The sequence below is a fragment of the Miniopterus schreibersii genome, assembly GCF_964146895.1.
Source record: "Miniopterus schreibersii genome assembly, chromosome: 8".
Classification (NCBI taxonomy): Eukaryota; Metazoa; Chordata; class Mammalia; order Chiroptera; family Miniopteridae; genus Miniopterus; species Miniopterus schreibersii.
This window is the reverse complement of record NC_138109.1, coordinates 15,351,502-15,375,256: the sequence shown is the minus strand read 5'-3', so window position 1 is coordinate 15,375,256 and position 23,755 is coordinate 15,351,502. Positions and strand designations below refer to the sequence as shown.

The following is a 23,755-nucleotide window of genomic DNA, read 5'->3' as shown; positions in this document are numbered from 1 at the left end:
GATTCTCTCTTTGTCTTTAATCTTTGGCATTTTAATTATGATGTGTCTTGCTGTGGGCCTCTTTGGGTTCCTCTTCTTTGGGACCCTCTGTGCTTCCTAGACTTGTAAATTGATTTCTTTTCCCAGGTAGGGGAAGTTTTCTGTAATTATTTTTTCAAATAGGATTTCAATTCCTTGGTCTCTTTCTGCCTCTTCTGGCACCCCAATAATATGAATGTTGGGCCTCTTGAAGTTGTCCCAGAGGCTCCTTATACTATTTTCATATTTCTGGATTCTTTTTTCTTTTTGCTCTTCTGGTTGGGTGTTTTTTGTTTCTTTATGTTCCAAATTGATTTGATTCTCAGCGTCCTCTAGTCTACTGTTGATTCCATGTAAATTATTCTTCATTTCAGTTCCTGTAGCCTTCATTTCAAATTGGTACTTTATTATGTTATCGATTTTCTCAGTTATTTCCCTAACAGTCTGCTTAAACATCCTTATAACCAAAATTCTGAACTCTATCTATTAGCTTGCTTGGATCTATTTCATTTAGTTCCTCTTCTAGAGATTTCTTCTGTTCTTTCCTTTGTGACATGTTTCTTTGCCTCCACATTTTGGCTGCTCCCAGGTGTTTGTTTCTAAGTATTAGGTAGAGCTGCTACGTCTCCTGGAATTTGTAGAGTGGCTTTGTGTAGTAGGTGTCCTGTAGGGTCCAGTGGCTCAGCCTCCTCAGTCACCTGAGCTGGGCCTTCTAGGTGCTCCCGTGTGGGCTGTGTGCACTGTCCTGTTGTAGTTGAGCCTTGGCTGCTGTTGGCGCCCCTGGGAGAAACTGACCCCCAGGCCAATCAGCTGTGAGGACCAGCTGCAACTACAGCCAAAGAGCTGCTGTGCTGGAGACACCCCTATGGAGCAGGATTTACTTCAGTGGAGCTTTGGTGTTCACCAAGTGCGCCCCTTGAGTGTCACTTGTGGATGTGGTAGGGCTGTAATCCAGCGTGGTCGAGTCTGAGCACCAGGTGCACTGTCTCTGAGGCCTCCTGGGAGGTGCCAGTGCCTTGCTCAGGGCCACCCAGCATGAGCTACACAGCAAACCGTAGTTGGCTGCTACTTGTGCTGGGCTTTGCGTTGTCCAGGAGAGGCCAAGCTATGAGCCAATGCAGGCTGCCGCTAGTGCCAGGCCTGGGGCACTTGTCAAGTTGTAGGGGGCCCGCTGCTGCTTGTTTGAGAGATTTTAGGAAAGTCCTAAGCATGAGGCTGGAGAGGCCGCTTGCACCGAAAAGCCCCTGGAAGTGGCCTGAATGAGCTCCAGGTGGGGAGGGGCAGGGCCTCCGGGAATCATGGGCGGGGCCAAAGGTGTGAGTCAGGTGCTGGCGACTCAAGTATGGCGCCTGCCTGCCAGCTGTGTGCGGGGAGGACTCGCCAAAGGAGCAATGGCCTCCGCCAGCTCTTCTGCCTGAGAGGAAGCCGCCCCTCTGCCTCTCGCCCGGATTCCAGGCAGGTTAGTTCCTCCCCATGTGTCCCAGGTCTTTTCAAGCTGCTGCCCGGCGCTGGGCTCAGAGGGAGCGTCTGAGTGAGTCCGCGCCGGGCCCTTTAAGAGGAGCTGCTGGGGCTCCCGCAGCCTCCGCAACCCTCAGAGACAGTCCGCGCTGGTTTCACAGCCTGAAGTTGTGGGACATCTGTTCCCGGCCTGGAGCCCTGGGCTGGGGGCCTGCTGTGGGGCAGGGACCCCCTCCCTCCTCCGGGAAACCTCCGCCGCGGAGATTCCCTTCCGGGTTTCAACCGCGGCACCGGGGGTGGGCCCGCGGCCACGTCTCCGCGATTCAGCCCCGATCCGCCCGCGTCTGCGCCCCTCCTCCCGGTCTCGGTGCTTCTTCAGTTCCCTGGTTGCAGGGCTTCTGTTCAGCCAGATCTCAGGAGGCTCTGAGTGATGGTGGTTCTGTATTTTAGTTGTGATTTTGATGTGGTTGCGGGAGGCGGCGGGGGCAGCTGTTACCTACGCCGCCATCTTGTTGATACTCTGCAACGCTCATCCTTGAAGTGCACTAAAACAGGATTGGAAGAAATCAGAAATATGGCACCAGGCAAGCCAGGTGTACACATACATGCCTCATTACATCACATAACTACCAAATTCAGGCACTCTTGCTTCCACTAAAGTCAACTGGGCCCTTGAAGGAAAAGATATATCGCTTTGCAGGCTTGGATAGCCTGTTGAGCCTTCTTTTTTTTCTACTGTTCATAATACATATTTTAGGTAAATTATGTTATAAAAACATACAATCAAATCTTGTAAGAACTTTGAAATGACAGGTGCCTGATAATTCTCTTTATGTAAACAGACTATAATAAAACTAGTTATTGGCTAATTTCCATCAATTTTTTAAAAATTCTCTTTTGATTTTTTCTCTTGGTCTTCTGTTTTCCTTTCTGCAGGTCACTTTTTCAGCCCCTTCATTTTCCTGGTTTGTAATTTGCTTAGGTCTTGCTTCTGCATATGAATCCTTCCATAAGTTGTACTAAAAGTATCATGGGAGACATTTTTCTTCTTCTTTGGCTTGAGGGCTTTTGGCATTTTCATGGATAACTTATAAATGTCACCTGAAGGCAGATGTGTCCTCCTCAACACCAGATCTAATGAGGGTCCCATCTCTTCCAATTCAATCTGTGGTGTTCTGCAACCAGATTTCTTCAACAGCAGCCAATAAGAACACTTTTTAGCCTTTGGTAGTCTTCTTTTACATCAAAATCATTACCAGCAAATATTAACATGGGTTTTGTTCCCTCAGGGCATTTACTATTCATAATATCTTTTAGAGAGATAAACTTTTCAATACCGAATTCAATCATATCCAGCACATGGTAATCGTACATACGGCCTATTACTAGGTTATCTGGCCACTTCTTATTATGGGAGCCAAACAAAGATAAAGAACAATCTGACTTCTTTGAAAAGAATTCCAATGATGTCTGATCCTCAAATGGTCTCATAATATTTTTCCTGGGTTGCAGGCTCAATCCCTGGCCCTCTCACGGCGCATGCAGGAGGCAACCAGTCGATGTCTCTCTCACATCGATGTTTCTTTCTCCCTTCCACTCTTTTTTATACAGAATGCCGTATGGTTTTTTCAATGCATACACATCTCTAAGTACTTGTGTCACTGTTGAATTTGCATTTCCCCCTTTAATAAGCATAGCATTTTTAATATTTTCAGTTTCAGTTCTCTCTTCTCAAGGAATCTCTTGGCCCGTTTTGTTTTGGGCTTTACAACTTGATCCAAGGCGTTCATTGCTACTGCAATGCGAGCTGAATGAACACCGAGCCTTCTTTGAGACACCATTGCAAGTTTCACTCTGCAACTCAAATGCTGGAACCAAATAATGCAGGGCATGATCTTTCTCACCAGGGAAGTATTTATTTTACTATGTAAACTAAATCTAAATCCTTTAATATACCTTCCAGAAAGTTGTCATTTGGAAAAAAATTAACTTCAAAGCAAATGCCCAGCTATAAATCAATATAGTCCCAGCCTACTGAGCACAACAGTTTTCCACCTGTGGGCCACACACATCCTTCACTAACTCATCCTGGAGGCTGTGTAAACCTGTACTCTGGATTCAGACTAGTTTCAATCCTGACTTCACTACAGTGGGATCATGAGGAAGTTTCGTCTCTGAGCCTGTTTTGTCATCTGTAAAATGGGGATTAAAACAATATTCCTCTTAGGGTTATGTGAATTAAAAGACATGTTGTAAATGTAGATGTTCAATGTGTGTCTAATGGTAATCTGCCCTATAATGAGGAAAAGTACTCTCCTAAGGTGAGAACTTGTTTTTTACGGAAGTTGATGACATGAACTTCCTGTACACTTGTGATCTTATGGACCTCTGTTCTTATCAGGCTGCTCCTGCTTCAAGTCCACACTCTTGGCTCAAGGGATCTGGAACCTAGCTGTCATCTGCATCACAAAGCCACCCATACAATTCCCACCACACGTCAAGTGCATTTCCTGCAGTGGGGCTCCAATTTGCAAGATACATTCATTCAATCCAGTCTGGCTGAAATCCATTCTAAACTGTCCTCAACTTTAGCTTCCTTTTGTGCCTGTGACACCCGAGTTGCAGCTGTAACCAGAGGGCAGGTAAACAGGTTTAAACCATGCCTACTCCAGGACAAGTGCCCCAAAGCACAGTCCCCTGTCAGGTCTGCAGTTCTGCCTCCTGATGGACAGCTGGCACCTCTTAACTGACTTGGCTCCATAAGGCTTCACTCTGGGGACCAGGGTCTCTAATTAGAATTTCCGAATTCATGAGGGGGGTGTGTGTGTATTTTCATTTGTGGTAATAAAACAGGGACAGAGCACCAACTCCCAAGCCAGACAGCCGTCCCTTTGGCAACATTCCCTAATGTCAGTGGGAATTGGTGATGGTGACTGAATCATAACTGCACCCAAATGACAAAAGTTACGTTTAATTTACAATGTAATAAAGGTTACAAGTAAAAAGCTACACATAAAGCGTGAAAAGGCCTATTACACAAATGTACAAATCTCTGTACAAAGCTCTTATCAAGATAAGTTTCCTACCTTCGTCTCCTATGTCTGTTAGCCAGGTCTAGTCTTAGAGCTCCGGATAACAAGAGCTCTCAAAGGGGGGAAAAGCCTTTGGACCAACATCTAAAAATGTCTTCTTAGAGACATTCGTTGCTTGCAAAGTAAAATCTTTTCCTTTTTAACTGAATTGTTCTAACTGGTCAAATCCTTTAAAAACTGCCTTCATAACACAGTTGAAAAGAAAATTAAAGCCTTAGAGAGTAGAGGACAATATTCTGGAATCAAATGAGAAACTTCAGTAAGTACTCAGGTTTGACAAGAAAAACAAGTAAAGTTCAAACAAAGTAGTAAGTTTAAAACTATTAACCTGTGTCTGGTCACAGACCACAATCAAAATGTTCTCATTCCAACAGAAAGGACAAAAGAAAAGCCTAACTATTGGGCCTCAAAACCACTGACCCAGGAAAACATTTCTGAGTTTAAACTTTAGCTTAACTGAAGAATTCTAAACCTTCTTTTTGATCAACCTCAGATCCGTGGCAACCCTTTTGCTATGTGGGGCTTAAAGGGATAGTAAATATAAATTAGGTTGCTGGACCCACACAGCTGATGTGACTGTCACCTCCCCAGCTCTGAATTCAACCTGAGGGCCTGGAGTCTCTCCCCAAGGTACATGACTTAAATAAAAATGATCCTGGAAAGAGGGAAGAAAGAAAAAGGTGGTCATGGAAGGCCTGGGAGGCACCAGGGCATCTATTTAAAAGGATATACGAAACATTTCTCTATATTGGAAGTGTTCTGAAGAGTGGTCTTTTTAGGATATTTCAACCCCACCCCAGTTTTGATATTACATATTACATGGTTAGGACCCCAGGAGACATTCTGAAAGACGATACTGCACACATGGAAAATTTTTCTCCCTAGTTCATTAGCTTCCCCCATCACCCTTCCACCCAATGCCCACCCAATCCCACCCTGTTCCATGACCAAAAATATCAAATCAGTAAGGAAGGCGTGGGCTTCTTGCCCGGCCATGCTTCTTTTGCATATTTCTTCTTCTTGGGTTCATTGACAGGTTCAGGGATGTAGACTGCAGGGTTTGGTGCAGGATTCATGTTCACTGCTGATGGCACAACAGGAGTCAAGTCCACATCAGGGGCGAGGTTCGGGTATGGCATGGGCAAACCACCGATGAGTGCTGTCCCGTGGATGCCATGCGGCTGGGAGCCGGCTTCACTGTGTGTGGGGGGCAGGCCCCCATAGAGTCCTCCACTGAATGCAAAGTTCTGCATGCGCCTGCTCCCTGATTCTTCCAGGCCCAGGGAGCCAGGGCCCTCCACCCGCTTCTTCTGTGGTTTACAAAGAAGAGAAGAGACAGGTGAGGCACAAGAGTGGTGCTAACTAGCCTTTTCTATTCAAGCCCTAAAAAAATTGGGGAAGGTCCCTAAACCTCTGGCTTGTTTTTCCCCCCAGACAACCTATTTCACTGTCCCGATATCTCAGGGTTTGAAGAGATTTACAGTAGTTGTCTAATGTGATGGGTCCACACAAAGTACTCACCATCCCAAGTCACACTGAGAAAAATGAGGACAGTGTGGCCCGGCTGGTGTGGCTTGGTGGTTGAGCATTGACCCATGAACCAAAAAGTCCCAGGTTCAATTCCCAGTCAGGGCACATGCCTGGGTTGTGGGCTCGATCCACATTAGGCAGTATACAGGAGGCAGCCAATCAATCTCTCTCTCATTGATGTTTCTGTGTCTCTATCCCTTTCCCTTCCTCTCTCTTTCAAATCAATAAAAGCATAATTGGGAAAAAAAAAAAGAGGACAGTGTGTGAGCTTTTCATGAAGTAAAACTTATCCAGTTTAGATGACCATTCTTTATCCTTAGCTTGTCATACCCCTCCCTCTCTTATTCTGGTTTAAAATGCCCTTTTAGGAAACAGAGGTGATAATGGGTGGTGGTAGACATTTAAATATTGGGGCGGGGGGGGGTAGGGATAAGAAGTTAGTATTTATCTTCATGTTGGGCACCCAACTATTAAACATTAATCTCAGAGCAAAACAAATCTGTAGTGAATCATAGAAGTTTACTGGTTGCCTGGGGCTCGCAGTGGGAGGGAACTGATAGCAGAGGGACTTAAAAGAACTTTCTGCGTGATGGAAATCTTCTATATGTTGAGTATGGTGGTGGTGACCCAGGTGTACACATTTGTCAAAACTCAAACTGTATACTTAGTACGTGTACATTTTATTGTATGTAAATTAACCACAATAAAACTGACATAAAAGTAAAAATATCTGGCTTTGTACTTTAGAATATATTAGACTAGACTGACAACAGAATATTCCAAAAAGAGAGAAAAGAGCTTAAGAGGAAACGTGACATGAACACTATGGAGTTGCACAGAAAAATATCACCTTGTTTTGTTTGTTTTTTTTAATCCTCACCTGAGAATATTTTTCCCATTGCTTTTCAGAAAGTGGAAGGGGGAGAGAGAGAGAAACATTGATGTGAGAGACACATTGACTGGTTGCCTCCTGCACATGCCCCAGCTGGGGTGGGGGATGGAGCCCACAACCAAGGTACGACGTGCCCTTGACTGGGAATCGTACCCGGGACCCTTCAGTCTGAGGGCCAACATTCTAACTAACCGCTGAGCCAAACTGGCCAGGGCTCACCTTGTACTTTTTCACATGAGACTAAAGAAAGTTCATGAAAGATCTCCCTCACTTCTCTACTCCTTTTAGATTAAACAAAGACTAACCAGGAATTTGACATACCAATCTAGTCTAATATATTCTAAAGACTTTTTAAAAATAAAACACTATCGCCCAGCCGGCGTGGCTCAGTGGTTGAGTGTCGACTTATGATCCAGGTGATCATGGTTCAATTTCCAACCAGGGCACATGCCTGGGTTGCCGGCTGGATCCCCAGTGGGGGGAATGTAGAAGGCAGCTGATCAATGACTCTCTCATCATTGATGTTTCTCTCTCTCTCCCTCTCTCTGAAATCAATAAAGACATATTTAATAAATAAATGACATATTTAATAAATAAATAAAACATTATCATTGCGAGTGTATGAAAATATAATTGATTTTTGTGCACTGAAAACAAACAAAAAACTTTACAGCATCTTCCATTTACTTTTTGAATACCTGTACTTAAAGGACTATTTGTTCCTAGCTGTCAGGTAGTTCCTCCACAGGTAGAGCAATCAGAATATCTCTGTAACTTCCACCTCTTGGTTCTTCAATATAGCTGGTCTTTAAACCAAATCCAGGTCTAGGCTGGCTTTCCTATCTGCGGCACTCCCATGCACAGAGAATACAAGCACAGCAAAAACCAGAGGTGCCATGCAGAAATACAACAATGCCTCTTCCTTGCCTAATAGCTTACTCAGAAGGGAAAGGCTAAAGAAAGGTGGGCCTCTCTGCAGCCTGCTGGGAGGTAAATTTACAGACTCACATTGCACCATAATTTACATGCAGCAACAAGCTGGCTGGTCACCTGCAGTCTTTTTATGGCCTCCAGGAAACCCTAGACATAGATGGAGTAAAAGTATTTCCACAGGGTAAAAAAAAGGGAGAGGAGTAAAGAATGTGTTTTAAAATTAAGCACACATTTAATACTTACCTACACATAAAAGAGTGGATTTTTAAACCAGACTGTATGAAATGGCATTTCAAATACTGTTACAATGTGCTTCCTACCTTCACTGGAACCACTGCAGTTTGTACCATGTTCCGGAAGCGTCCAACTGAGGGATCAACATCCTCTGCAAAAAGACATGAGGGAAGGGTTTGTTTGGTATTCTACTGGGAGGATTAAGGGTATAAGGCTCACTGCAAACAAAGCAATCATAACAACTCATACTAAAACAATAAAATACAGCTAACACTTCGAGTGTTTCTATGTACTGGGCACTGTGTTAAATCCTCACAATAAACCTATGAGGGAAACACTACTACAATAAACTTTTAATAGACAAGAAAACAACTCAGGCTTAGAAAAGTAAAGTGATGGGCCCAATCACCCTATGAGAGAATGGAGGAGCCAGGTTAGTTCAAGCAGCCAGAAACAGGACTGGACCACTGTGCTATGCTGCCTTCCCCAAGTTCTTTCTCATTCCATATACTTCCCTCTTTTGAGGGAGAAACAAAAGAGCAGATATTAGCAATCTTATATTAGTGATAAAACAATGGCATGTCAAGAGTTCACACAGCACCTACCTAGCTAATGCCTACTCATTAGCAAATAACAGAATTAGGATTCAGATCCAGGGCTTCCAACTTAACTTGGCCTTTTGACCTGAATAACTGTATACAATCAAGACTTTTACTAAAGGCTCTGAAGCCCCTGTCCAAGCAGAGTGAGAGAGCAGCTCCCTTTTCACAGCTTAAACACGTTATTATACTCTACAAAGCTTCTAGCTTCATTCACTCTGTAGGAACAAAGAGCTAAGACCAAGTACAGGGCATGTTTGCAGTCAATCCACTCAGTGCCTCATTTACTGGACATTAGGCATGGAAATAAAGAGCAAATACTGTCCCGCCTTTAAGGAGTTCACAGTTGTAAAGCCAGATAGGCTACAACACACTGGAGGTGCTTCAAGACAGGTGGAAAACAGTGTTCTGGAGCACAGAGAGGATGATTGGGCTGGGTCACCTAGGATGAACAGGAGTTTTCTCGATGAAGGCCAAGTGTGTACAAACAGGCAGGCCTACTGATTAGCATTACTAGAGAAAACTACTCCAAGTCCCCTTTATCTTAATGTAGTGATAGGAAAGGAATTGTTGCCCTAACAGGTGCTGAACATCTTATTTTAAATGCACTGAAGGAGCTTGATGTTAAAAAAACAAAAACACTCCTATGAATTCCTTTGGAAAATAAAGTTCCCTATTTAATTTGAACAGTTAACACCTGGTTGATTTAAGTCTGGCTTTTCACATGTTAAGATGCTTCTAAAGAATATACCCTGGCCCAGCCAGGGTGGCTCAGTGGTTGAGCACTGACCTATGATCCAGGAGATCTCAGTTTGATTTCTGATGAGGGCACATGCCTGGGTTGCGGGCTAGATCCCCAGTGGGGGGAGTGCAGAAAGCAGCTGATCAAAGACTCATCATTGATGTTTCTATCTCTCTTTCTCCCTCTCCCTCCCCCTCTCCCTCACTCTCTGAAATCAATAAAGACATATTTTTAAAAAAATTATACACACACACACACCCTGGTCCTGGCCAGTGTGGCTCAGTTGCTCAGTTGGTTAGGCATTATCCTGTGCACCCAAAGACCCAAAGATTGTCAGTTAGATATCCGGTCAAGGGCACATGCCTGGGTTGCGGTCTCAATCCCCAGCGCAAAAGGCAGCCGACTGGTGGTGTGTTCTCACCGCCCCCCTCGCTAAAAATCAATGAACTATTCTTAAAAAAAAAAAATTAATTAAAAAAAGAATATAGCCTGGTATATTCATTGAATAACCAATCTTTGTTCAATGAATGAATGAATAAATGGCTTCTATATGGAAGAAGAAAGAGGAAAAGAAGATAACCAGACTCAGGGAGGAGAAAAGGTCTCTAAAAAAGGCACCCTTATCTTCTCTCTGCCCCATAGGAGCCCTACTCCTTTAGCAAGGAAAACTGAATGAAGCACACAAGCAACTGGAGCCCGATAGGAGTGGCTACTGGGGGATGCACCCTATGCGTGCATGAGGCCTATAGAGGGGAGGGGCTAAGCCTCTCTGGGGGACCCTGTACCATGCTGGCTAAATGGTGGTCAGGCTCTCATCCTCTCCTCATTCTCTAGCCATCCTAGAGGATACACTTGTTCCAGATCCCTGCTCCTGGAAGATCTACTAACAAATTCCTTACTGTGTCTACTTCTGGTACAGGAAAGGTTGCATGGGCAGAAGGCAAAAGTTGTGGCAGACGATGATGGGGATGATGGCTAACATTTATCAAGAGCTTACTGAATGCCAAGCAATGATCTGAAGTTTTTTTACATGTTAATCATTTATTGTCTCCACCAATCCTGTGAGGCCAGTAGTCTTTCAAGTTACTTGGCCAAGGTCATACAACTACTAAGTGGAGAGGTGGATTTCAAACCCAGGCCCTCTGATTTCAGAGCCCATACCCTTAACCACTATGCTATACTCTGCCTGAATACAGCGCCTTAATAAAGCTCTGAGGCAATAATTTTCCAGAAAAAAAACAAAGCAGATCAGACGCTGAGTCCTGAGAGAGACTTAAATGATTGTCTAGTCCAGTAATTCCCAAGTTATTGGCTGTTCATCAGTAGAACAAAAGCTTGTTTAAAACTACAAATTTTTAGGCCCAACCTCTAGAAATTCTTACTCAATAGGTTCTGAAGCCCAGAAATAAGTTTCCTAGATTGATCATCCAGGCCCTGCCTAAACATTTCCCTCAGGCATGCACTAGTTTTAGGAGTAATCCATTCCACTTCATACGCCATCAGAAAGTAAACTAGTCACTAAAACAAATGCCCAATTCACAGGAATCCTTTTAATTCTTCTAAATATGATAAGGATTCATTGTTGCATTTTTTTTTAATCCTCATCGGAGGATATTTTTTCCATTGATTTCTAGAGAGTGGAAGGGAGGGAGAGGGGCGGAGAGAGAGAGATCAATTTCCTCCTACAAATGCCCCCCCCCAGACTGGGGACAGGGAACCTGCAACCAAGATATGTGCCCTTGACCAGGAATCAAACCTGCGATCCTGTAGTCCACGGGCCAGACACTCTAACCACTGAGCCAAACTGGTCAGGGCTTGTTGTTGCTTTTTATGCTGAGCCAAATACTTGCTACTCACTGGCTCTCGTTTTGTCCAGTGTTACCTTCTCAAGGTCAGCTCTGTAAATACCTGACGACAGTGACCATGCCTCCTCCAATCTGCTCTCCCCCATGCATGGTTCCCTACATTCCCAGCATTCAAGGGACTGTTTTTCATACCTATGAGTCTCCTCCTCCCTCAGACTACAGAACACATTTGATGGTTAAGGCCATGCTTGTATTTAGTTAACATATTTGGGTGAGTTTTGCTCACAGCCCAGACCAGTGGGGTTACTGTCCCCCATTCTTCTACTAAGGCAATCCCAAACTGCATTTGATTAGTTTTCACATTACCCTAATGACTGAGACTGCATTTTCAATGAACCAAAATCCCTTGATCTTTTTTTTCATGCTGGAGTAGATCTCCTCCACCTAAATAATTGATATTTTGAACCTAAATGCAGGACTTCAAAATTTTTCTCACTGCATTTTATTTTGGAAATTAAAAGCAACTTGTTAGTCTGGGATCCTTGTTTCTATCCATTGAGATTTATTTTCAAACAAGGTTTTTTTGAATCCCAATTCCATCTTCATTGTATGAACTATACCTCCCAGCTCTGTCATCTACCTACCAGAGTATTTAAGATACAACATGAGTCCAACAAATAAGTGTTGAATGATGGAACAAATTGGTAAAGTTAGTGGCCTTCCCATAATCTGATGCTCTTATCCTGCTGAGATTTCCATACAAACTATCTATAAATTACTTACAGAGGCAAACCTTCAATGCAGTTAATAGTAGTAGCAGAAAGTTCTCCAATCTTAGTTACCAATCATATGCAGAACCCCATAAACACAATAATGTTCTGCTTTGAGGTAAAGGCAGAAAACACCTATGCTTAATTTAAACCTCCACTATGACATAGACATACTGAATCAGCAGAGATTTACAGCCTTGCTCTGTATACTGAATTATACAGGCCCTCTCTTTAGTTATTCCTTTCACACTGCAAATGGATAACGCCTGCATGATGAGGATACTCCACCAATGAACTGTAAAACTACCTCCCTTTAATATAGCACTTATCCTAAACCTTGGAAACTGACCTACAGCTTGTGTTCACGACTCTGAGATCACAGTTGTTGTTTTTTTAATCCTCACCCGAGGATATTTTGCCATTGCTTTTCAGAGAGTGGGAGAGAGAGGGAGAGAGGGAGGGAGGGAGGGAGGGAGGGAGGGAGGGAGGGAGGGAGGGAAGGAAGGAGGGAGGGAGGGAGGGAGGGAGAGATATATCAATGTGAGAGAGACATTGACTGGTTGCCTCCTGCACAGGTATTGAGCCTGCAACTGAGGTACGGCACTAGCCTGGAACTGAACCCGGGACCCTTCAGCCCAAGGGCTAATGCTCTGGCCAGAGACCACAGCTTTTTCATCAAAAGAAACTAGGAAGATACCTCACCTGGGTTGATGATCTCATCATCCTCACTGAAAGTCACCCGTGAGTTCTTCCTCTTCCTCTTTGGTCTCTGAATATCCAGATTCCCCTCCTCAATGGTGAGGGTGGAAATCCGCTTGTTGTGGGCAGTGTTGAACTCTGTCAGGTTCTAGGCCAGGGTTCACACAGGAAAGACGAGTCAGTACACAGAAAATTTGAAGGAGAATATATTACTAAATAAGGGGCAGAAAGGCATTAGGGACTAACCTTGACTTCCCCAGGCAAACAAGATTCTCTTCTGTATTCAGAAAGAAATCATTACTGTCCCCAGGTTGCTAATATTTAGAAGTCACCTTTGACAGACTGTGAAACACCCTCTTTGACTAGTGGGGCAGTGATATTCAAAAGGTGAGGGCCTTGATCTGAGAACAGGTAATCTGTACAAACATCTTTGAGTTGAGGTTTTGAGGGTTTTTTTGAGAATTAAAGGAATGTGACTGGAAGGAACTCCAAGAATTGTTTTAAAGTAACAAAACAGAGATGAGAAAGGATGATTGACAGCTTTCTTCCCAGTACCTCTCTCTTTGAGAACTCATAAGGACACTGTCAGTGCACTTAATACTTGGCATTAATATTTTGTCACTCCCCATTCCCTGAATATGGCCCCATTTCTATTCATAACCATCTATCCATCTCAATTATTAACTTGGCCTCAACACTGCTGCCTGCCTCTTCCCAACCCTCTGGACTTATTCCAATCTGCACTGCAGTTTGAGATACTCAAAATGTCTTGAGAATAAAGACTCAGAGAGGACCTCACATACTACATTTAAAAGACAGGAAAGCATGGAAGAAACCTGGAAGAGAAATGGGCAAAAGTGACTGCTATCAAGGCCTCTGGCTATGAGGCTACTTCTTCAGAACAAAATAACTTCTAAATTATAAGATTTCTGAGGTGCTTCTCTTCCTAAGGGCTGGGAAACTATCTTAGTGTATACTAGAATAGTAAGTGCACGTGGGTGGTTAAGGACACGCTTGCATATGGTCTACCTGAATAGACCAGTCACACCAGTGCAGTGACAGACATGTAAAGGATGACAGCCGCATAACAAACTACTGGGGTGAGCCTCTAGAAACTTTAGCACTTAAAATAAAAGATTGTAAAATTCATAGCCTTTGGGGCAGCCAGGCCCCTAAGAACAAAAGCTGTCTAGTTCTATTCAGAAGATTCCTGGGCTATTTGGATAGTATCAAGAAAGCAATGTAAATGAATGAAAGCTTCAGTCTTAAGGCAGTGCTGTCCAATCGAAATGATGAAAATGTCCTCTTTCTGTGATATTCAACTGGAAGTCACTAGCCACATGTGACTACTGGGTACTTGAAATGTGGTTAGTAGCTACTGCATTGGACACTGTAGCTCTAGAAAAATTTAACTTGGCTTCTAACATCCAGTGAAGGTGCATAAGACAGCCCGAGGGTCTATTGGCCAGAGACCCAGTCTCCTTGTTATGCCTGGTCATACATAACCAAATTCACACAACGCAGCTCTCCAAAGCGTGTCACAGTTGACCACCCTATACTAAGTGGGAAAGGCCCATTAGTGGGCTCAAGAAAATCTCCTGCTGCTAAGTCATTGGCATTTCAAGTTATACAGACAGCTACATACTGCAAAAACCAGAGTCCTAAGAGACAAAACAATGACAGAGATGTGGAATTACATCGAGTTCGGTTTCCTCCTCTGGAAGTCCCAGTAAGCCCTTGAGTTCATCATCCTCTCCACCCATCTTCTCATCTCCTTTCACAGCCGATGGCAATGTCTGAGGCTTCTCACGTAGAGTGTATGCCCTTGTGGATGCGCCAAATGAGACTGTGGAATCGATGGGAATTTGCTGAGGTTTGTGAGGTTCCAACCGAATGTGACCCAAGAAAGTGCCGTGTGCTGGGAATAAGCAAATCAAAAACATAAGAGAAAAAAACCAACTTGAGCTGTAGAAGGGAGAGCAGCTCCTCCCAGCATATTAGTTCTGCTTTTTCAAATGAAAATGACACTGGGTCCACTTTGCATCCCTTGTCATGGGTCACAATGAAAACTCCTTCACTGGGTCTTGAATCTCGTCAGTGGGATTCTTACACATCTTCAGACCTGCTGTTACCCCACATAACAAATACCACTGCTTGCTCTCTGCTACCAGACAGGCTTGGCTCCATTCTGGGTCCAGCAGGAATGGTTCCAAGCCAGCAATAACCATGCCACCCAAGGCAGGAGATAGGCATCACTGTGGTCTGACCTCTCCAGCCCCAAGTCTAAGGAACAGAGGCCCTGGTGGCAGTTATACGTGGGTTTTCCCCAGGACAAGAAAGGAGGATGGCTGAAAAGGTGCAATATCAATGCCAAAGCAAGTCAAAATCCTATTGCAGAGTCTGAATATTTTTCCATGTCTGCATTCTGCATGTTATAAAATGGAGAGAAAAGATGAGATAAATTTGCAAGTAAGTACTTGTGAGACAAGGTTCTCCAAAACCATTATATAAGCAGACTGGGGTGGGGTCCATGTTGGAAAAGCAGGAAAGAAGAACATGGTCAGCCCAGGAAGCAAGATCCTTTACATTTTACACTGTATTTATACATGGGAAAAGTGAACAAACTTCAGGGCTCCATGAAGTTAAGTCTCAACTGCATTTCTGGGATTATCTTTGGCAAAGTTGAAAATCTTATTAGTTGGAGTATGTTCATGAAATTAAAATTGATATTATAAGTAGTCGAAGCAGAATGTAGCAGGGATAAAGAACCCATTATAAAAAACTAAATTTTGTTCAAAACAAGTTGTTGTTTTTTTAATGTCTTGCACCATTGCTCTATTATATTAATGGAGCTAATCACAGCTTCTGCTGCTTAAATTGGACCACAATTTATCATGGTCCTGTAAACACTTGGATACCCATAGTTCCTAGCTCCTGAGTGTTTTTTGTTGTTGCTGTTTTCTATATATATCTACCTCCTCCAGGATAGTCCTCCCCAAAACCCTACTTTCTCTCCAGTCATCACTTATTTCAGGAAAATAGGTGATATCACAGGAGTCAAGAAGGGCTGATTTAAAAACCAAATGTAAACTTCTTCCTTGATAAATAATAATAAAACACAATTTTGAAACTGAAGAACTTAAAGGGAACTTTCACATTGCCCAAAAGAAATGTGTAAGACAGGATGGGATGTGAGTTACTTACTACTATTGAGATCTATTAGGAAAACTCTCTTCAGATGCTTGTGGTAGACCAAGGCAGCGTGGACCCGAGAGCAAGACTGGTGGTCAATGGTAAAGTCACACAAATCAGGGTTTCTCCCAAATAAGTAATATTTCTTCTCATCAATAATCAGTTTCTAAATAAACATTAAATTAAATATTACTTACATAGTTTCAACAGGGTTTAGCAAAAATTCTTGTATTCAAATAAGTAGAGGATTTTGAATAGATAAAATTCCTCAACAAGGTGAAAAAAGGTATTTCCTATTATTCTTCAAGATAAAGAGCTCAAAATAATATACGAACACTTTGAGGGATAAATGACAATTAATCTCCCCAAATACAGTGGTCAAATGTCTGGTGTTGATATGGATAGAACTTGTACTAATTCTAGTAGATAAAAGTGACTTGCAAGAGGGTTGTCTTCTGTCCATTGGAAATTTAAGATTTCAATGGATCTTAATTTTAGGTCAAGCAGGAAGTAAGACACAAAGCATGTCTATAAAGCAATGACTGCTTTTCAGAAAACATATACCCAAAGGAAGATTATCAATTGGTTAGGAAAGGAAGGGAGTATAAACACCTATCTATATTTTAACCATGCTGTCATAGCCTCAAATTACTTTTGGAATACTTTGAGCTGAATTTAGCTTTATGAAAAACTCACTACACTGTCCTTATTTTTCTTTTATCCTGGATCATTAAACCCTGACACAGCCTGGTTGTAGACTGGGCTGTCATAGATAAAGGACTCTAAATAAATTTTTGCTAACACTTCTTCCAGTTTTAAGTCTACAATTTGACTATTTTAAAGAATAACCCTTACTCAGACATATGATGTTTTTCCTTTAAACGAAAACCTTACAAGGTCTCATTAAGCTCTAGTTCCCATTTCACATGATACTCCTAAAATCTCTGAGAGAAGACAGCACAAAGCTGAGCAGACAAGCACAGTCAAGTTAGTATGGTACCAGGCTAGCACTCAAGAGGCTTATATTTCATTCCTGGCTATGCTGCTGAACTCACAGTGGGTTACTATTCTCCCTTATGCTTTAGTGTTTCCCTTATAAAACCAGAAATATAACTCATGCACTGAAAACAGTAACAACTGTTGAATACTTATGTGTCACACACCGCACAATGAGTTTTATGCTGTTGTTTCACCCTCACAACTACTCTGTGAGGTGGGTAGGTACTATTATTCCTATTTTTATAAATGATAAAATTGAGGCATAAAGAAATTAATACATTCAAGTTCACACAGTTAGATATTTATAAGCTGAATTGAATACAGACAGACAGAAACTGTCTGACTTCAGAGCCTAAGCTATTTTAAAACCATAATATATATTCATTCTACCTGCATCAAAAAATGCACCATATGGCAAGGAACATTTTAATGAGTGAACAAATACTATGGGTCACACTCTTAATTTTCCTTTAAACAATGTTACCCAGTTTCTTTCAAGCTTAGCCTTAAGGCTCAATTAGTTCAAGCTAGTATAGGTATGTGGGTCACCTCTGGGAAACCCTGTCCAGCAGTGCCCATCTGCTGCTGGTAAGGCTTGTTCCAGGCCCATACTACACTGCTAGGCAGCACCAAGATTGAACAGCCTGACAGTTCAATAAGACAATCATCCCTATGTCTGCTTAGACTCAAATTTTAAGACTTGGATTAAATATAAGACATTGCTTTAGAACTGAGAGAGCGCTGAAATTTTACCATCTTATTCTCTCTGGGTAATATCTGTGCAGGTTGAATCTCACTGCATTTCTCATTCAAATTTATATGCACACAGATTATGCCCTCAAAAACTTAAGTTTGCTAACCACAAGGCTCACTGAATAGTCTTGATGAAACAGTACATAAGACCACCAGCTCTTGGATTCTAATAAAACACTGACCAAATTTCTATGATTCTAAGGGGCCAAAAACATACCAGAAATCTAGGTATTTGGGGGGGAGGCAAAATGGCCTCCAAATTAAATATATACATTCATTATTAAAAGCATCTCAATTATAGAAACATGAAAATAGTATGTCTTAGAATTAAGGAAATTTGTTAACTCCTGGGCAATGTGCTTCTTCTGTCCAAATAAATTAAAATAATGCATTGGTCTTTCAATAGTCACTAAAGCTACGGCTAGTTATGGCTAGCACCATTATCCAGTTGTGCCACTGAGTTATAACTCAGAGTGTGTCTTTACACACTGGGCTAAAAAGACTCATGGCTTTTGTTTTAATATTGCACTTCTTAAACCCAGCTATCACAACATATCACAAGCCTTTGACCCATGGCTAGGATATAGATAGCTTGGTTAGTATCGAGTGCTGCCTAAATCCTTAACAATAAGCACATCTTAGATCTATTCCTCAGAAACAGCACAGTGATGTCTAAAGACTGTAACTTGACAACTGTGGGCAACTCAGCACACCTAAGAGCAATGAAAGAGAGAACATTATCGGTTAATGAAAACCAGTAATCAGAAGAATGATCGGCAACTTACAGCACTCTAAAAATATAAATTATTTCACAAAGAATATGATATCATCATTAACGTCAGGCCTCTTCTGTTTTTTCCTGTTGCAAACTGAAGATTTACTGAATTATGGTAACAAAATAGATTCCTGTGTCTTCAAAGCTTCATGCTATTTAGCAACAATATACTTTATATCTGTGGAACAATCTATAGTAAAAAAGGTTTTACAGACATTTTAGCAAAATTATTTCATTTAATTATCTTGGTGTTTTGTAACTTTTAAGATAGAAGAATTCTATAGAAATTATGTATTATAGAATTATACACTGAAATCTACATAATTTTATTAACCAATGTCACCCCCATAAATTCAAGTAATAAAATAAAAAATAAAAAGATAAAAGAACCCATGACAAAAGGGCTCTAAACTGACTGGATAGGAGCATGATGAATTAATAAAAAAAAAATTCATCACAACTCATGCCTTAATATTTTGTAAAATGCCAGGGTATCTCTACAACATCCTGAAGTGACAACAATATATTTACAGAACATCATTCAGGAGATCTCAGACAGCTATTCAACCATGGAATGATATTTTTACTATATACACCAAACAAAAACTACTGCACTCAAAAGTGGGACCTTGAACCTAATTTCTATCTGAGCAAGCAAACATAAAATTGGTCTAAGACATGGAGACACAGCTCAAGGTCACAGTGGGCTTAATCTCAATTTCTTGGTAAATAAATGATCCGATAATAAATAAATAAATAAATAAATAAATAAATAAATAAATAAATCTTACACAACCTAATCAAAATTTATGTTCTCTTCAAGTTCTATGTGGTGTTCATTCCAGAGACTTGTACAAATCTGGAATTCTCGTAAACTTTTCCTTTATAGTACTGATTTCATGTAATTTTTTATGTTGTATCTTTCCCATCACATGATTTCTTTGAGGACTGGAACCATGTTTGTTTTGTCCACTGCTGTAGTCCCTATGTGGAGCACAATGACTGGAACACAGTAAGCACTAAATGTTTTGAATAAATGAATAAACTTCATCACCATTCCAATCTCTTCTTTGAAGGGCTCAGGCCTGAATATCATAAAAGCAACTTAAAAGTTAAACTCGCCCAACCAGTGTGGCACAGTGGTTGAGCGTCCACCCATGAACCAGGAGATGGAAATTCTATTCCCGTTAGGGCACAGCCCAGGTTGGGGGCTCGATCCCCAGCAGGGGTCGTGCTGAAGGCAGCGGATCAATGACTCATTACTGATGTTTCTATCTCTCTCTCCCTCTCCCTTCCTTTCTGAAATCAATAAAAACATATTTTAAAAAAAGTTAAACTCAATCTATATCATTCACTTTCTCCTTCAATTATTGCATATCTTGCACCTTCCACACAACTCCATGTACTCAGAGAGAGGGAATTCACCAAGTTAAAGGGCTTTTAGTCTGATTAGGGCCCACAGGCCCATGATTTATTAAAACCCTTAATTTAGAAGGTGAGAGAAGTCACAAAAAACTGAGTGTCTGGGGGAAGATAAGAGGTTTGAATGTGTTATGTCACCATGTACTTTTAATAGAAAAAAAAATCCAGGATGAACAAAAGTAGCATTGCTGGAAAACAAAGCACGGGAGAGGGGGTGGAAAAGTGAGTCACCTGCAAAAATTTTCAGTGTGGTGGGAAAAAGGGAAGACATGTATTTCCATACCTCAATTAGTTTGTCTCCTTTGACTACATCCAAATGTAATCCAGGTGGGGGTTTACCTGCCCTGAAAAATAAGAAGGAAAAAGCATTTTCAGGATGAGTTGTAAATGCCATTTACAATTATTGTCCCATTCAACACTGTAGCTCTCCTACCAGCCTATAATTAGTTCATGTTCAAGCAGAAATGTCATCTACTTCACTGTTATTACAGCTCCTTTCTAAGTTTGACACTTACTTCCCCAGTGATTCAGTTGCTCTAAAACAGATTTTAATGGATCTGTATTTAGAACAGCACCAAAGAAACCTATATTCTAACACTGGATATCTACCTCAAAAAGAAAGCAGCATAGAGAGTGCAAGTACTATAGCTGGGGTAGTCTGATCACTTGAGTTTGAATCTAAGCTTTGCAACTACTGCTAACAACATGTAAAGGTTGAAAAAATCAGTTGGTGTTTTGAGCTGATGGAGATTAATCCCGTCACAGAATAAGCAGAGTTCTGAACTCTGAGACCAAATCAGAGGTACATAATTAGGGAGTTAGGGCAATCCAATATCATGTCCATGAAACCAGGTATCAATAAATACAAGATATGTTTCTTACCCTAGGACAGGTCTTTCTACAATGGCTTGTTCAAGGGAACTTTTCTCTATATTTCTATAACCACAGCATTCAAGAAGCATACACATGTCAAAGCATCTAACCCAGAGGCTGGTGCATAGAAGACTAAGGAAATGGTAGGTAATCTGTCTCTTCTAAGTTTACTGTCCTGGTCCAACTTCTGAAATCAATGCAGCAGGGAACCAAAATGGACACAAAATTTGTAGACTGAAGCAACCGGGTGTTACAAAACGCAAAGAGACCCAGAAAACAGCCACACATTCACTTGCTTCCTGTGTTTGCTCCTTTGAAGTTTGAGAGAAAGAACAATCTTGCCAGAGTCCCTATATTTGCATACCAAAAAAAAAAATGCATACAAAAAATGTACCTGTCCATCTAACTTGAAAAGCAACATGGTCATCTCACAGTCTTGCCCCAACTCCTATATGGCATTTGCTGAAAGGACCATGCATTGAACAAAAGCCCATTTTATCCAGGAAACAGGGAAAGCAATGTTACATCCAAAATATGCTTTCTGAATTCCTACTATGTGCCTGGTTAAGGCCTAGGAGCTGGTAAGATAAAGATGCCTCAGGCTCTTTGCCCTTGAGAATCTCAACATAACGGGAGGCAGAGAAGAGTAACATAAACAATACACTGTGGTAAGTTACAGCAGGAATAGCTCTGAGATGGGTCTTCTTGCAAGGCAATTCACAATTAATCATCTTGTACTCTACTCAGACTAAATTAAGTCATTCCATTATTGCCAAGAACTTGAGAAAGGATGAAGGGGGGGTCCTTCCAACAATTACTGATGCCCACTTGCGCCCCACTTCGCGCTGGTCGCTGAGAATGCAAGGGTAGTCAGAGCCGTCCCTGCCCTCAGGGAGCTCCCAGTCTGCGAGAAACAAGTACCGGATCAGGGATGCAGCACAACAGACACCCGGCTCTGAGGTGGAGCTAGAGCCGGGAAGCTGGCTCGTGCGCGTTCGGGACAGAGAGCAGGGGGGCAGGTACGATGCGCCACTAGAGCTCTAGGCATTCAGTCAGGAGTTGAGGTAAGTTCAGGGCTACGGCCCCGAAGAGCCCAGGCAACCGGCTCATTGCTGGAGGGGCAGCGTAAACGAGCGCCTCACAGCCCCCAACTCTGGGTTTCCTCAGTGCATGGGCCCGGGCTCCCGGTTCCTCCACACGCCGCCCGGCCTGACGAACTGTTCTCCCTCAGTCAGTCCGAACATGTCTGAACCGTTCGGTCCACTGCGAGAAATGAGCCGCCCAGCCAGCCCAGGCCACTCCAGCCCTGCTCGCCTCGCCACTCACCAAGTCGGGCAGTCGAACAGCGGGAGGCTGGAGCCGGAATTCGTGGCTGCCGCCATCTTGCGTCTCCCCCTCCCATTTGGCGGGCCCGAAGCACGCCGGGAAACTGGAAGACTCAGAGGGGAGAAGCGGCATCCCAGTAGCCTGTGCGTAAGCAAGCACGCGCGCACGCGCCCGTGCACGCACACACGCACGCACGTAGTTGGCGCTTCTAGTGGCTGTGGAGCCTGGGATGTGATTTTGAGGTGTTTGTCAGTGTTCGAAACAGGTGGCCTTCTCTGGAAGTGTCACTGAAGACTAGGGTTTTCCGTGGCTGGGAGATGTCTGAGGAAAAGGTGCTTGTAAGGAGGTACGGTATCAACCTCCCCTGCGTCCTCCCGCAAACCACTGCGGGGCTCTTAAATCTTGTAACGCCATCCTTCCTACAGGCTCGCCCCAATCTAGAGAGGCGCTAGAGCGGAGCTCGGAGGGTGCAGTGAGCACTCACTCTTCCTCTTACGGCCCTTCTCTGCAGAGCTGCATGCTCACTACCCCTCCCTAATCCAAATCTGGACCTTGTGAGCGAATGTATATTATCTGGAAATCTGCTTTAGGGAGTCATCTAGTCTCTGTTTACGAAAAGCCTGGACATGCTGGAGCCAGGAAGGATCTAATCAGTAGGCAGACGTCCAAATCTTCAATGGTTAATCAAGTTGTGGCCCCTTTGGATTTTTAAATTTCGGTCGTGGTGCCTAAATCACGAAAGGAAGCGTTAGGATTCAGGCCTGCCCTAGGCCAACCGCTGGCTGAAAGAGACCATCAGCAGGGGCCATTAGTTGTAATGGCTTTGTTGGGTGCTTAGTTCTCTGGGCAAGTATGTATTTTATTTGGATCATCTCATTTAATCCTAACACTCTTGAGATAGGTATTAACGTCTCTGAGAGGAAGCTCAGAGAGATTGAGTTGCCCAGCTTAACCCTAGAAAGGGGGGTGAGTGGGATTCAAACCTAAATCTGTATGATGCCAAAGGCCATGCTCTTTAATCACCGGTCTCTCCCAATAGATGTTGATATGATCACATTTATTATCATGCAACTGATGCCCAATACTTTTTCAAAAAGAAAGCATGGGTTATCTGACCTGTTTTGTTCTGTTTTCTTTTTTAAAGAAACTGATTGAAAATTGTTCACCCAGAAAGAGGCACTGCACATTCTTTTCTTGATTCCCTTGCTAGTGGTCCTCTAGATTTTAAATTGAACATCAGCCTGTTCAAAAGATTTTGCCCTTAATGACATCTCCAGGGATCAAGATTTAATTGCAACATAATATTAACGTGGATTTTGAAATTATCAACTTTTAGGTAGGTAGAATCACTTTCCTCTGGCCCTCAAAAGCCCAGTAAACTCATTCAGCAAGGATGTTAACTGATCAGATGACTTATCAAATGACCTGTTAATATCCTCCTTTCCAGTCCTGTGATTCCAAAGACTAGGCTGATGGGGAAAATACAAATTCTAAACTTGGTTTCAACAAAGTAGGCTCTTTTTGAGCACAAGGACATGATTCTTAAGAAGGAACAAAATAGTCGCAAAAGTGTTTTGAGTGTAAAAGAACAAGTTCCTCTTACCTAGAGATTGTGCAGGCCTTTGAGGCTCCATGCCCCTTTC

General features: G+C 42.5%; 1 protein-coding gene and 1 pseudogene across 3 annotated transcripts; both read right to left on the bottom strand.

Moving 5' to 3' along the window:
- Positions 1-2,359: 2,359 nt before the first annotated feature.
- On the bottom strand, positions 2,360-3,266 carry LOC308560422 (ribosome production factor 2 homolog pseudogene; annotated as a pseudogene). Its single transcript has 2 exons — positions 3,074-3,266; positions 2,360-2,977 (listed from the first exon to the last, which is right to left on the bottom strand). The product of its transcript is annotated as a ribosome production factor 2 homolog pseudogene (transcript).
- Positions 3,267-4,431: 1,165 nt separating this feature from the next.
- Positions 4,432-22,195, bottom strand: PPP1R8 (protein phosphatase 1 regulatory subunit 8). Of its 2 annotated transcripts, XM_081143720.1 has the most exons (7): positions 22,113-22,195; positions 20,197-20,257; positions 15,977-16,130; positions 14,470-14,690; positions 12,776-12,920; positions 8,244-8,308; positions 4,432-5,878 (listed from the first exon to the last, which is right to left on the bottom strand). In XM_081143720.1, the coding sequence occupies exons 1-7, from the start codon at positions 22,166-22,168 to the stop codon at positions 5,525-5,527; spliced, it is 1,056 nt and encodes a 351-aa protein (XP_080999846.1). In that variant the 5' UTR covers positions 22,169-22,195; the 3' UTR covers positions 4,432-5,524. The 2 variants fall into 2 exon arrangements, with proteins under 2 accessions (XP_080999846.1, XP_080999847.1); XM_081143721.1 differs by lacking the exon at positions 15,977-16,130 and having other exon boundaries at positions 22,113-22,190.
- Positions 22,196-23,755: the final 1,560 nt, after the last annotated feature.

Excerpts from the sequence above, each read along its gene's own strand:
- PPP1R8 (XM_081143720.1), bottom strand. The coding sequence starts at position 22,168 with ATGGCGGCAGCCACGAATTCCGGCTCCAGCCTCCCGCTGTTCGACTGC. Across the intron at positions 20,258-22,112 it reads CTGTTCGACTGCCCGACTTG|GGCAGGTAAACCCCCACCTG; the intron begins GTGAGTGGCGAG and ends CTTATTTTTCAG. Across the intron at positions 8,309-12,775 it reads TGATGAGATCATCAACCCAG|AGGATGTTGATCCCTCAGTT; the intron begins GTGAGGTATCTT and ends GTCTTTTTGCAG.